This window comes from Thermobia domestica, chromosome 9 (genome assembly GCF_964235325.1).
Source record: "Thermobia domestica chromosome 9, izTheDome1.hap1.1, whole genome shotgun sequence".
In the NCBI taxonomy this organism is placed as follows: domain Eukaryota; kingdom Metazoa; phylum Arthropoda; class Insecta; order Zygentoma; family Lepismatidae; genus Thermobia; species Thermobia domestica.
Window position 1 is genome coordinate 177,800,713 of NC_137462.1, and position 15,672 is coordinate 177,816,384.

Consider the following 15,672-nt stretch of genomic DNA (forward strand, 5'->3'; position numbering starts at 1 on the left):
CTTTCCAACAAAACCAAAATCATTACAACTGGTCAAATAGCTTTGAGATGTGGCTCTTTCTCTGTCGTAAGGTGTTTTTCAGGAACGTCCAATTTGGAGAAATTCGTCATTTTTTGAACACCCTGTATTTTCTGCAGTATATATTAAAAACTCTCAATGCATTTCTTGTTACGTAGACCACACTACCTTTCAGTACAAAAAAATCAAGCAAATCTGTGATCATGCAGCAACATGCATCTGGTATGACCCCATTCGTATGGAATTACCCCATCGCAACTATATATATTGACAAAAATGAGGACGAAGCTAAAAATTCTGAAGTATGGATCCCATCAGGATATAGCACGTGAAAAATGAGTACAGTTGTTGCGAATAACCACAACATACATAATTCAGTGCAACATGCAAACCTCTACCTCGGTAGACCAGGCCTAGCTCTTATCTTCAAACTTTTTTTTTTCTCAAAGGAAGAACCACTGGACAAATCCACCGAAATACAGGGTGCGGCACGTAAAACCGGCCCGTCGTAATATTCTGGTATATTGTGTTTTTGGCAACACTTAAATAATCTACCTTCCTACCAAGAGATGGCGTGTCGAGGTCGGGTCGACTTACGTGACCTGCAGCTGTCACGTGCAGCCGCAGCCAGTGAAACTTGTCGAAACCAGTTGAGAAAAAGGCCTCGTTGTGTTAATCCGGGTGAGTGTCAGTGTGTGATAATGCCGTATTCGATACCCGAGCGTGTTGCCATTGTTGAAGGGTTCATTCTCACTGGATCTTTTGTGAAAACAAAGAATTTGTTTCGGGAGAAATTTCCAGGACGTTCTGTGCCAGCAAAAAGCACCATTCAGGAATTGATTGAAAAATGGCGGCGTACAGGATCGGTTCAAAATGCTCCCAGGAACAGACGACTATCTGTCTGCACACCTGAATTAAAGATGCAAGTGGAGGAGATAATGACAAGAAGTCCTCGAAAGTCAACCAGGAGATTGAGTCAACAGGTTCATGCGAGTGAGAGAAGTTGCAGACGTGTTTTAAGGGGACTGAAGTTAAAACCGTACCGGATAAGTGTTGTGCAAGAACTGAAGGAGCCTGACCTGCAGAAGAGGGTGCATTTCTGTTCATGGCTGTTGAGCAATGTTGCCAGTGGTTTCTTGTATCCACTAATGCTAATCATGAGTGACGAGGCGTGGTTTCACCTGTCTGGGTACGTAAATTCCCAAAACAACCGGTATTGGTCGACAGAAAATCCACACGCAATCCACCAGGTACCCTTGCATGGTGAGAAGATTGGTGTTTGGTGTGCCATTTCCGCCACACGCGTTATTGGGCCCATATTCTTTGAGACGACAGTGAACAGTGACGTGTATATGGGAATCCTGGAGGAGTTTTATACACACTTGACCGAAGAGGAGCGTCAGTTATGTTACTTTCAGCAGGACGGTGCAACATGCCACACATCAGCTGCATCATTGTCCCTTGTGCATGAGATGTTTACACCAGAGAGGACAATCAGCAAAGGCTTGTGGCCTCCTCGGTCACCAGATTTGTCCACGTGTGACTTTTACTTATGGGGACTGTTAAAGTGAAGAGTATACGAAACAAATCCACACACAATTGAAGAACTCAAGACCAGGATCCAGGATGTCACCAATAGCATTACAACACAAGAACTAACAAGGGTATATATGAATCTCCTCAATCGTGCTCACATGTGTTGAAGTGGGCGGAGGACACTTTCAGCACCTGCTGTGAAGGTGAGTAGTCATATTCAATAAATTACATTTCATTTATGTGTTGTAGTTAATCATATTCAACACATTACATTTCATTTTATGTGTTCACTTTACGGGCCGGTTTTACGTGCCACACCCTGTACAAGTTTACTTTTGTACTACGTGTAATGGAGCAATTTCTACTTTTCATAAAATACTACTTCAATTTCCTTTAGCCTTATTTGCAAAAATATTTTTTTTTTTTCAAGAGTACCAAATTAGTGGGGTAAGGATCTAATCTACGTTCTGAAATTGTGAATCCCCAAAATTCCAAGGTAGTTAACAATTTATTGTAACAAATATGTAGAAACAACAATAATAAATATATATCAAACAATTTAAATCTCGTATATGAAAATGGTAACTTGAAAAGCTTTAATAGAACAAAAACAAATCCAGCCTTGAACTGGGAACGAATACTTTTGTTTCAGTCAAACCACAAGGAAGTTTTAACACTATTAAATTTCTTACTTTTTTTTCACAAAAATATTTAACAACTTCTTTCTCTTTTGTTTTATGAAATCCTCCTTCAAATTTCCGAATAAGGAGAGGTTTTTTGGTTCAAATTCTTTAAACCTGATCTTAAGTTTGTTTTAATTTGACTTCGTTTTCTGTCATTAAACTTTAGAAACCAAACATGAAGCTTACCTTGAGAAAGACAGTGAATAGAGTCAGTGACGGAATCCGCTATAAATTTAGAATAAAAATAAAAATGCCAAAAAAAGAAAAAAAGGATTAACATAGAGGATCCCTTCACTAACTCTCCCACCTCTTCTGTGAGTCACACATTATAGTTCAAGCTTATGAAACGTTCAAAGATCGTAACAACTTGCTCAAAAATGTTTAACCAAATATCTGTTACTTCGATATTTATATTAATTTCACCTTCATTTGCAATATTTCAAGTCTTCCAAAACCATGGTGTCACAAAGAAATAATATACACTGATTAATATTACTGTATAATACTTTTCACGTTCCCATTCTCTCCTTTAAAGTACAGCTAAATTTTTCCCTACATTACACTCACCGGGTTTCGCAGTCAACAGGAAGAGCCTCTCGTTTTGCACGTAGAGGAAGCCTTCCCGATGACGTCAGCTACTCACTCGCGCAGCCGGTCTCGGAAGCGAGCCATTACGCAGTAGCATGACAAGGCAGGGTTGCCAGCCTACTTTTACGGAAACATTGAAAGGGGGTTTCATTTACAAGTAGATTTTAATACCATGATAATAATTAATCTAACACAGTGAACCGTTCGTTTCATGCGTGTTTTACCTCGAATTACATTACAAACTATCACAATTACAAATATGCGTACTTCAAAAACACGTACCAGTGGCATCTACAGGTGAGTCAAAAGTCCCTCATCACTCCTTATAAAATGAAAGCGAGTATAGATAACAGAAATTAGTAATTGTAGGGATACAGTGGGTCGAGGGGAAACCTTTGTGATGAGTGTCAGGTAAACGGCCGCCATCTTGCTGTTCGCCATTTTGAATCTCGCTCAAACAGTTTAAATAAGAAGAGGTTTGTGCGATGTATAATACTGAAAGTGAATTTTAAGAGAAACTCAATGAGTAAGCAGATTTAACATAACTGTAAGAACTTTGAATCTCATATTAACTCTTACAAAATGTACTCAGTGCTGGCCGTGTTGCACTATGCATGTTCGCAAACGTGTCTCCCAAGCTGTATGAACACACATAGCAGTGTCTTGTGACCCTCAGCATGACCACAAGGTTGCACTTTTTGGACGGACTGTGTACTCTCTTAACTTTAATCATCATGCAAAATTATTATTTTATTCACGGAAAAGAAGAAGTTATTTTTCTTGCTTTACTCTGAACGTTTTCGAGCTGGTGAGAAACTCTGTTCTTTCTTTACCTGCAGGTGTTGCTCAGACTTATCGTCGCCGTCGATAATACAAAGAAATCATTCATTTGGAATCAAACTCTTCTCTCATTAGCAGTGTTTTGAAACAGCAAACTTTTTTTCTTTCCCTAGATGAAGTTACCAACTCATGATTTTCGCTACTGAGACCGTTTTGTATATATTCTTAATAACAATAATTATCAACGTTTGGAAATCTTTTAGACACGAAGTTGTTACATTGTAAACAGGTGCGCGTTGAACGTTGTGTTCCCACGCATTAACGTTTCGTTATCTCTACCATCGTGAGAACAGTGCTCGCAGCCTTTATCAGTGCAGACAGAATGGTTAATCTACACACTTGCCAATGTGCGTTCATTTTTACTAAACTGTTTTGTGTCAAACTATGAGGTGAAAATCCATCAGTCATGGACCGATTTCTTAAAGTTAGTCTGCAACACTCATTTAATTGCAATCCAGTTTTTTTTTTCTCCCACGAAACTAAAACACGTGTTGCCAGAGCTATTAAATCTACCACCCTATATTGTATTATGTAGAGATATACAAACTTTGGTATTTCTCTTGTTAAATTTTACAATACACTGCCAACCAGAGGCATGACAACCGGGTTTTTCCCAGATGCTGGCAGAAGTGAGGAGTTGGCGTCTAGCATTGAGTGGAGGAGCGAAAGTCTCCTGCAGACTAACTTAATTATGTGTTAATGTGGGACGGCTATGAACAGGTATTAAGTATTTGGTGGAATTATAATTAGAGTATCAACTGGAAAAGTGAACGAAATGATGTTCCAGTAATTACCTCCTATAGTGCATCATCTTTGGAATTGCGGAGCCTCGTCAGGAGTTAGTGTTCCCTCCAATCCCAACACTCATCATCCGTATTTCGCAGTGAAAGCCCAACGTCAACGCGAATGGTGATTTAGTGAAAGTGATTACAAATATAACCAAAGGGCTACATTCTTAGTGTTTCCATCTACCATATATATATATCTACATATATTTTCGTGATATTAAGTGTTTTATCTTTCTCAAGTGTGTGCGCAGTTTCATTCGCTCGAGCATTCATGCTATATTAAGTGAAAATTTTGTGTGTTGTTACTATCTTTTCGTTTACTTCGTACATACATATGTCTATTCAATAAATAGGAATTCACCCAAGGTAATATTCTCTTCTTTATTTGTGTGTGTGTGCGAATCCTTATGGATTCTCAGCTTGCCAGTCACGTATATACAAGTGTGTGTAAAAAAGTAAGTACGATTAAACTGGAGTTTCCAAACCACTGAGGCTACTCATGTCAGATCGCTTATTTTATCTTACTACTGTCAATTTGCGCTTGGACAGAACACGAGCTCTGACCCAGATTGTTATCAACAGTTTTTTTGTTAGGGAATACGCTGGAAGCCAGTACCCAAGGGAGACGGTAGGTAGCTGTCTCAGGTGTGATTTGTGCACATGCATCCTGTATCCCTTGCTCCAAATGATTCAGATCCTTAATCTTTTCGCCGTATATCATTGTCTTGAGCTGACCCCACAGGTAAAAGTCCAATGATGATAAATCAAGTGATCTGGCAGGCCATTCCACTGGCTCACGTCGATCAATCCATCGATCAGGAAATTGTTCATCCAGATACTAACAAACCTGCAGTCCATAATTACATGGCACCCCATGATGATAGTAAAATAAAGGACAGCTGCCATCCGGGGCCGACATGAAAGAATGAGTTGTCCTAATATGTCTAAGTAACACTCTGGAGTTAAGGTGCCAGGGATAATAAAAGGGCCTATGATACGTGTCCCCTAGATCCCTGCTCACCCATAATTTTTCCTGCACTAACCATTTTACACGGATCTGTCCACTGAGGTTATCTGGAGACCAGTAGAGTAACTTTATTTGTTTACTTTCCCTGGAACAGAAATTTGAAAAGTTGGGTCCTGCCGCAACCGTGTGCGTGGGTTTCATCGGGGTTCTTCCGTTTCCTCCCACTTTCTTCATTCCACCAATTCATTCATTTCTCATCATCACCGTCTCCTTTAGCCTAGCCGGCATAATCGTGGGACGTAAAACTCAAAATTTCATTTCCATTTTGTTCCATTGTCTACTCACAAAATTACATTCGCATCATTATCATCCTCAAAAATGTTGCTGCAGCTAGTAAGGATGCCACTATGTGTGTTTAACACCCAAAAATTGGAGGTTTGGCTGACTGGCATTTCTGTGATGTGTGTGTGCTACGCACGCAGTAGAGACGCGACAAATAATGCGAGCACTACCGTAGCTATGCCTTCGTCAGTGTCATTTCTAGGCCTATCTGATCGTGGCCTGACCTCGATTGTATTTGTCTTTTCGAACTTGATCAGTAACTGTGCCATTGCAACGTGCGAAACGAGCATTTTGAAGATGCCTTTTATTGAAATCACGAGTTACAGTGTGACACGTCTACCACCTTACATCTTGAGGATGGTGAGATGATTTTATTTAACGTCCCTTTCAGCAGCGGGGCTATATGAGACGTAGACCTACTGATTAACGTGGAATCCAAACCACATCCGAGTTCCCACTGGTAATCGAACCCGGATCCCAACGCCAAAGGCGCGTACGCTACGACTCGATGCGGCCGGCTTTAGCTAATGACGTCGACCAACACCTAGAAATAAATTTAAGTTTCATGTGATCATAACTTGAAAGTTATTATAGTTACGTTAAATGTGCTTACACCATTGAGTTTCTCGCAAAATTCTAGCCCTGTTTCATTTATCGTATGAACCCCATTCCATTAAAATGTTTGAGCGAGATTCAACATGGCGGCCGTTCACCTGACATGCACCATAAAGGATCCCCTTCGGCCTAACGTGTCCCTACAATTAAAAATCCCTCTTATCTACACTTGAGGGACTTTTGACTCACCTTGTTAAGTCCTTCGAAGTAGTCTACCCAATACACCACATACTGTCAACGATCTGGAAGGTACTGAATACCCGTGGCCTCACCGTAAGTGTCTTCTAATTCAATTGTAGATATCTTCACATGTTCCAAAACCAATTTCATGTCATGGCTCCTTCAGTTTTGGTATGAAGTGGAACTCGAAAAAATTTGGAAAATACTGTAGATGCTCGAGTACTTCCCATCTGCATTGCGCGAGGAGATTCTGCATACATACTGTGGTGTCATGATCCTGCCATTTAGTGGATTCTTTGGGATTGGGATCCTACTACCGACTCGAGATCCTTCTGAGCTTTACGTGTAATTGTAATGGTTTGTAATGTAATTCGAGATAACACATATGGAACAAACGATTCGTTGTACACATTTTTCTCGTGCTATAGGGATATGTATGTTCATCCAAGTCCCTACATGTAATGTTTACTTGCATATTTCAGAATTTCTTACTTTGTATCCATTTTCATAAAAACAAATAGTTGCCATGGCTTTTTCAATAACTCTCGTATATAGGATGATTCAAGACCAAATATCATAATCACTTATGCGATTGTGATAGGTAGTTAAACCTTCTTGCTCATTTGAAACTCAACATTTATTAAATTGTTATAATACCATGCTTTCATTGTTGCCAGGATACAATTCATGCCTCATATGAATGGCTGTGGAGTGAAACTGAAAATACTTACGGTACTTCTACTACTTTCGATGCACAAAAGAGGAATAGAGGGATATTTGTAAAACTTTTCTCAGAATTTGGAGATATTGGGTGGCAACATTGTCGCAGACAAACATCTGTCCAAAGATATCTTTTTATTTGTTAAATATATTAGGAAACTTTTATGTTTGCTGTAAAAATAGATGAAATATGTCCTCTCCGCTGGTCTACTGCCTTTTTTGTAGGTTTCAGAGTTCAATCCCCGGTGGGAGAGCACCTTGAACGCATTACGGTGGTTCAGATTCCACCTTAATCAGTAAGTCCACGTTTCATGTAGCTTCGGTGCAGAAAAGGGACGCTAAACTTCAACAAAGCAACTAAGATACAGTAAAAAATGAACTAACTGAATGTACAGTTACAGATGGTAGTACAATAGTAACAAATTTTGAAAAAATGGCATGAACTCCATTGCATTTTCGTGTTCTTATGCGTATACCAACGTTTTTGGTCGACGGAGTTGATTTTCCGTATAACATCCCTTTCAGCAGCGAAAAAAATTATAGATGATCATTTTGCACTGGGCTCGCTCGCGCTCACTTCTTTCGACTGGGCTCGAACTCACTCGGGCTCGCGCTCACCTATCTCAACTGGGCTTGGGCTCAGTTCCCTCAATTGTGCTCGCGCTTACCTATTGGGACTCGGGCTCAATTATCCAGCCCGAGCCCAGTTGCGCGAGTCTGAACACCTATGAAATGGGCTGATTAATGGCGTACTCTACCCTCCAATTTCCACCCCTCCCTGATACAGTTTTTAAAACTAATCGGAATTTTCCAACTTTTCCTATTTTTGCGACAGCCCAAACTATTACCTGAATCAATTTTTGTTAAAATAGTGTCACTAAAGTTGGTTCAATCTTCCTTTTCAATTCTGCACACGGAATGCGTTTCTTATCTTTTAATCTCACAAGGGACCTTTTTCTGGTGTCACACGAATTGTAGAACGAGACTATGGACAATCGATTTGTGTTAGTAAACACGAAAATCCATAGGCGAGGAAAACCCTCGATCACGATCGTTCCGTACTTAAGGGGGGAGTAGGTACACTGTCAACACAACACGTTGTGGATAATGAGACGAAATATGGGTCGAGTTGGATGCAAATTTACATAGAAGCGCAGTTAAACATATACTACAATGTGACATTACATTCGACAATACTCTGACAAGTGAGGGCAGAGGCGTAGCACGTAACGACAGGGGAGAAGGGCTGGTAAACGTGGAGTATGGCGTAGGGGAAAAGTTCTAGGTAAAGCATGAACACATACGAGCCGGACTTGAGGGGAATAGCACAGTAATATGTCATGGACATGGTCAAGTACATGGGTGGAGGGTAGAAAGACATGAGGCAACGCCCCCCCCCCCCACACACACACCTACCTGAACTGATCTTTCAATGTATAGTGGTGTATTGGCCTTTGCAGTGCATTCACATAAGGGCGTATATTGTCGTCTTACTTTTATGTCATCATCATAAACACATGAAAATGAATGCTTATATGTATACAACAGTTTATACACATCGGACGTTACGAGGGGAGGGGGGTCCGGAACCTAAAGACAATCCCCTCCATAGCTATCTTTCTTCCATTTCTGCTTCACGGTGTCGTCTACAGGCTGTTTTATAGTTTGTGATTGATTATTTAACTATGTATTATTACTGTACCATTCCCTTGACGTCTTGCTTCTCCGTTTTCCTTAATTATATGGCCATTTTTACTTGCGCTTACCCGCCCCTCCTCTGTCTTTACGTGCTACACCTCTGCCCTCACTTGTCAGAGTATTGTCGAATGTAATGTCACATTGTAGTATATGACTAACTGGGCTTCTATGCATATTTTCATCGAACTCACGCCATGTTTCGTCTCATTATTCACAGCGTGTTGTGTTCGCAGTGCCCCTACTCCCCCCAATAAGTACGGAACGGTTGCGATTTAAGTTTTCCCCTCCCTCCCCTATGGATTTTCATGTTCACTAACATAAATCGATTGACCATAGTCGCGTTCCACATTTCGTGTGACACCAGAAAAAGTTCCCTTGTCAGAAGCAAATGAGTCCAAGTGAGCTTTCGAAGCGAGCGGGCTCGCGAGTTTGGACATCTATGGGCTGTATGAGACGACCTACCGCTTAACATGGGATCCGAACCACATGAGCTTTCGCCGGGAATCGAAACCGGGTTTCCCACTTCAAAGACGCGTACGCTAACTGCTTAGTTAGGAGGGAGCTCTGGAGGATGAAGTGTATCCGCACGTTCTTTGATACGGGTAGTTGCGTCCATAATCGTGCTAGTAATTTATTGCAGGTATTTTGTACTGTACACGTCACTCTTCAAAAGCAAAATTGTAACTTACATCGGGCGATCGTAAAAACCAGGTAATGAACACACACGCAATTCAGAGGTTTGGAAGATGCTTGTGAGGACAATTGTTCAGGAATCTGTCACAATGGTTCACCTTGCTGGAGTAACCTAGGGAAGTTCAGTTGCTTAAGCAATCTTCGGTTATATGTGCATCCAGAATAACAGGACAGAATAGCACACCGTCAGTCACACCACACCATACATTTATAGAAAAATGCACTTGAAAATTTGTTTTTGATATGTCATGTTTACTTTCGTGTTACTACTGTTATTTGTGCTATTTCTGATGGAGATGGCCTCAATATATAATATGCAGGAAAGCAAGTTACGATGGGCGTTGAACCAACCATTCGCAAAATTCCAGACGTATGCTACTGTAATAAGCTTTATGCTCGAGATTTTTTTAATGTCCCGCAATTATGCGCCGAGATAAAGGAGAAGCTGGTGATGGTAATGCACAAAATGTGGGAGAACCCCGAGAAAACCCACACAGACGGTGTTTGTCTACTACAAAATCCACTTTCGAGATGAAATGGGTACAATTGCTTCTTGTTTGGTGTTCGCCATACCGTGTGTGTGTCTCACACCACAGGAATAGCAGAAATACGTCTCGTAAGTGTCGTTGGATTGTTGTGGATCATTTCAAGAAAACATTTCTGTTTTTCAACATGTTGCTTGAATACCTCGTTCACAAGTGACATGAACACTTGGAAACATTCCACATTCACGCATAAAATTTATGAACACAGTACCACCTGTAATTTGTCTATTAGGAAGCATCGACGATACTCAACAACAAACGTACATTATTAATATACTCTGCTGAGCTAAAAAAAATATAAGGCGTTTTTAAAAAGCATGTAGAACAACAATTCTGAAAAATAAAGTGCGCTTCGTCTATTCCTTTGCAACAACTACGACAGTTAATTTCAGTGTGTTATCAGATCCCATGGCTATGAATGTCCACTAAAATTGAAGATATTACTGCTGCAATTTAAAAAGTGACTGATGTAATTTTCCTTCCTAGTGTTATTACGTATATTAGTACTATCCTTAGACTTACTTCTCTGTATTGTATAATATCGATAGCCTACTAGCGTAAAGTGCCAACGAGAGAAAAAGAAGTTAAATCGGCTACTGTACATTAAATGAAATTACTTCATTTAGGAACAGTGGGTTACAGCAAACAACAAACATTTTCGTACATATTCAACAGACAAAACAGTAACTTTGCATTGACTTTCGTGTTTGGTGACAGTGTTGCCACCCACTATTTATAAATAGTAAAACGATTTATTTTAGAAATATATATAGGGTGGATCATTTATCTAGATACGTATTTGTAATTTTTAAACTGGTGTACAAAAAACGCTGAAATTTTGTACCGTACAAATATCGGCGAGAAACAGTTTGGCAGATCTGTGATACTACAAGGTTAACAGTGTCGCTAGCCTAACAGTTCTATCTTTTTTTTTTTTCTTTCTTCAAATTGTACTACGTCAGGTTATTACAAGTTTCAAGTTTACATGTAAAAAGAAAATTTAAAATGTGTCGTTTGTTATGTATTGATGCAAACCATGATGCTACAACATCGAAAAAGAATCAAATTTTAGAGGGTTCTACATAGGATTGCCAACTGACCGGTTTTTCACCGGCCTGGTCGGAAATATTGTTGTTAGTTTCATTAACGCCGGTGACCAGTACAAACTTCTTACCAGCCTCTTTATGACCGTTTCTTTTCTTTCTTTCTTTTCTTTTTCTTTTTCTTTCAAATTTGTATCTAGGTCGAAATATAGATTTAAAAAGTAACTTTCATTCTGTTAATCCAAAACTGTCACCCCTCACCATCTATCAACGATTAATATATTGTGTTCGTCAGTGTAGATAATTTTAGACAAATTTACCCTGTAATGGGACTGTATCAGGGAAAATTTAAAATTTACTTATAAGGAATTTTATACATTTATTGAAAATGAAAAAGGACTTCTTAAAGCAAATTCCTGTAGTTGAAGTATAAGTTTAAAGAGTAAATTTCATTTTGTAAATCCAAAATTGTCACGTAAAGATTAATATAATTTTGTTCATCTGTTTCGATAATTTTAAAGAAGTGGCAGTTACTGGTAAATAGAATCAAATTATCAATATCGACTTCAGTTTCTAATTTTTAGCACAATGAATATCTACTAAGCTTATTAGTGAATGTATTGATATGCAGAAGGATATGCGGAATACAAGTGCTAATGCGCGTTCGTCCACGTCAGTACATTTCCTTCCCATGGATGGGTCCGAACAGGGATACTTCACACTTAGACCTATATCATAGGGAATTTTGAGAGGATTCCTTTTCTTTTCCTTTTTTTTAAAAAAAAAAAAAAAAAAAAAAATATTTTCCAGAGTTGGCAATCCTAGTTCTACAACAGCAAAAACGCAGGTGGGACAGGACAGGGTAATGCATATCCAAAGAATTTAAGTCGAATACTACAGTCACCACATGACGTATTTCGAACAAGTAGAAAACAAAGTTACAAGGAATTGAAAATTTGACTTTTTCTGAATGAGAGTTTTTTTTCTGAGTAGTTTTTTTTTTATTTCGAGAAAGTGCTTAGATAAGTAGCACATTGAATTACATCCATACATAGTTTTTCAGTAGACATAAAAATCCTAATGCCGTTTAGAGCAATTTGATATTTCAAACCATTCAGGAGATATGCAAAGAATGGTGAAATTCGATATATTGCTTAAAATGGCGTAGGATATTCGAGGGAACTTTTTAAAACAATTTTTGATTTACTTTGCTTCTATAACACTATAACAATACTTTATGGTAAGTATAATCCTGGAACAAAATATGCTCTCGGAATTACATAATTTTAAGTAGTGTTGTAAAATAAGTTTTTATCACATCATGAACGGTTTGAGATATCAAATTCTGTAAACCCCATTGTGTAGTTCACATCTATTGAAAGCATCTATAGAATTAGATTAGGTACTTACCTTAGCAGTTTTTCGAAATAAAGGCTTTTAAAAAAAGTGAAATTTTCAATCTATTGTAACTTCGTATTCATTCGAAAAATCTCATATCATAATCAGAGTATTAGGCACTAAAGTACTTTCATGTGCATTGCCTCATCTGTCTCATTTGCGTTATTACTGCTGTAGAGGTCACCAAAGTTTGGATGTTTATCATACTATAGCATCCTTAGTTTGCAACACAGTATGGCAAATGTGGTAATGTATGTTTTCGGTTTACATGTAAATTTGAAATACACAATAATCTGACGTAGTACTGTTTGAAAAATATAACTTTATATTAGATTGGCAACACGGTTAATCTTGTAGTATCAGAGTATGCCAAGTGGTGGACAAACACCGTGTGCGTGGGTTTCCTCGGGGTTCTCCCGTGTCCTCCCATTTTCTTCATTCCACCATTTCACTCATTTCTCATAATCACAGTCTCCTTTAGCCTAACCGGCATAACCGTGGGACGTAAAACTCAAAGATTTCATTTCCTTTCAGAGTATGCCAAACAATGTTCCTCTGCCGATTTTGCACGGTACAAAAATTCAGCGCTGTTTCTCTGTTAATATAACAGTTACAAGGGCGTATCAAGATAAATAGTCTTTTCTTTTCATCGACACTACTACAACGTACTGTATACCGTTCGATAGTCCACTCCATTATTTGAATCAGGTACGAATTGTGTCTTAAGCGCAGCATGTGTATGTTGTAGAGTTTTAAATGATCAAAAGGGGTTACCTTCCATGTAACAACTATCAGATAGGAACTTGTTTCAGATTCACATCCTCTATTATCTCCCGCAGTGATAATATTTCTTCTTGATTCATTTTGCTTCCATACTATAACAAGCATGCAAAATAAACTTACAGATCTCTACAGGTTTCAATTTGCAAGCTGATTTAAAAAATAAAATTAAACAACTGGCTCAAATACCAAGTTCATACAAACAGAAAAACACGTATCTTTATCAGCTTTCTGTATTTATGTTTTTATTTAATATTGGTACTTACAATACTTTTATCAGTATAAAAATATACATTATTACATTCAGTAACGTACCAATAAATTGTTTTGAGAGGCTGTTAGAGCTACCGCACTTAATAATAAAAATAAAATTACAATTACAAAGAAAACCTACAACGAGTTTACCAGTCTGGGGCCATAGGCTAACTCTTTTAACTATTATACTCTGATCAAAATTAGAAACGCATTGACGTTTAAAACTACGTGGAAACTTGTGTTGAGAAGGGAAGCAACGTTACGGAATTATTAAGGGTACCGAGAGAGGGGGTGATTATGAACGTCGTGGTGGTAGTTACAAGAAGAGAGTTTCTATAGTAAGCAACATTAATACAATATTGCCGCCTTGTAACACATGATCAGAAGTGTTTATCAACCGAAGTAGAGGAACCACAGCTGACACCTCAACGGAATACTTAAGGCGTAGCAACAAAGCAACACGTGCTTCTCCGAATATCAATTCGTTCTTATTTTGATCCGAGTATACTAAAGATACGAGAAAAAATAAAAGAGGAGAGAAGTTTTGGAAATAAAGTAGTGGAACATTTCCAAACGCACAAGTCATTTATCCTCCACATTGGTAAGGCGCCTTGTATTAAATGATAAACCGTTGTTGCCATTCAGGCAGAATTCCCTTGAGTTGTCACCATACCAACAATACAGTATTATTGGGAAACAGATTCAAGGCATTCTAAGTTCCTCACAATAATGTGCACGTTCCCTGTGTCATTTTTGCGTGTTCTTAAGTTTCAGTCGAGAAGCCTACTGAACTAGAAACGTTACTTTGTCATTTAATATAGGAATCTTACCAGTATGGAACCCGAACGGTTGCTGTCATTCGAAAAATTCCACGATGTTAGACTGAAAAACCACTTATTTCCAACAATGTTCCATTTTTTTCGCGTCTTATTCAATGGAACTGGCCTATGACCATGAGTTATATATATATATATATTCGTTATACGGTACTAGTTTCACAAGTGTCCACTATCTCTATTACGTTGTATCTTTCCTCGTTCTCCTCATTGTGAAGATATACAATAGAAATATCGGACGGATTAATTGAATCCGAAATTTGTACATCGTCTTCAGTTAGAGTCTGAATTATATTTTCTCGACAATTCAATGCTTCAACGTTATGAAGGTTTTCACTGCTAAAAGTGTAAACATCAGTTTTCGAGTTAGAAGTTTTACCTTTTGATGCAGTTGTATCGATGATATGAATAGCTTGCTCAAAAATTAATTCCATTTGATTCTCTTCAATGTGAATAACAGGAACTTCATCAGAGACTTCCGTTTGTACATGTATCGACGGCAACAGGCCATTAGAAATATCGTTCACCTCAGACCCTTCTACTGGAACTGTGGAAATAATATTCTCGTCCTGGAATTCATTATTTGTTTGAGCTACCTGGCCAACAGTTGCTGCCTTATCCTTGTTTCCTTCAATTTCTAAGCTGTAAAATAATAGTAGGTATTAAGATTTGATGCGAAAAATTTATCACATTTCTCTGGACTAATTTTTGCACTATTTTAACGTTCCATGCATATGCCCTTTAGGCTAAAGGAGACTGTGAGTAATGAAAGCGAATGGTTATCAAAGAATGGGTAGAATAAGAATGTGAAACATCACAGACACATTTCGCTGTTAGGATTTGCCCAAGTAGGAGCAGACTGAAGAAACCGAAACCCAGGGGTTTTTGAGTTTTTTATTAGTATATTATTTGTACAGCCACGCTGTATGATATTGCTTTATTTTTTACGAGATCTCGGACGTTTATTGGTAGAATTATATACCTTCACATATTACAGAGGTTGTTCAGCCTACGTTTGGCCGATTTCGTTCCTTCCTCCTCCCGGGCAGAATGGACTCACCCGACCTGGCTCGTGGCGTCCTGGGAACGGAGTTGTTTTTCCGCGCGGACGACAATAACGCACAAAACAGGACCATTGTTGTGAGTG

The 15,672-nt window shown here is 38.6% G+C and overlaps 1 protein-coding gene across 2 annotated transcripts in view; it reads right to left on the minus strand.

Annotated features, from left to right (window-relative positions):
• Positions 1-2,043: 2,043 nt before the first annotated feature.
• LOC145660461 (uncharacterized) overlaps positions 2,044-15,672 on the minus strand; it is a 91,522-nt gene continuing 77,893 nt past the window's right edge. For both annotated transcript variants that reach the window (XM_081725509.1, XM_081725510.1), the window contains exon 7: positions 2,044-15,167. In XM_081725509.1, the coding sequence (XP_081581635.1) occupies positions 14,669-15,167 (499 nt within the window). In that variant the 3' untranslated portion in view covers positions 2,044-14,668. The remainder of the gene's footprint in view (positions 15,168-15,672) is intronic.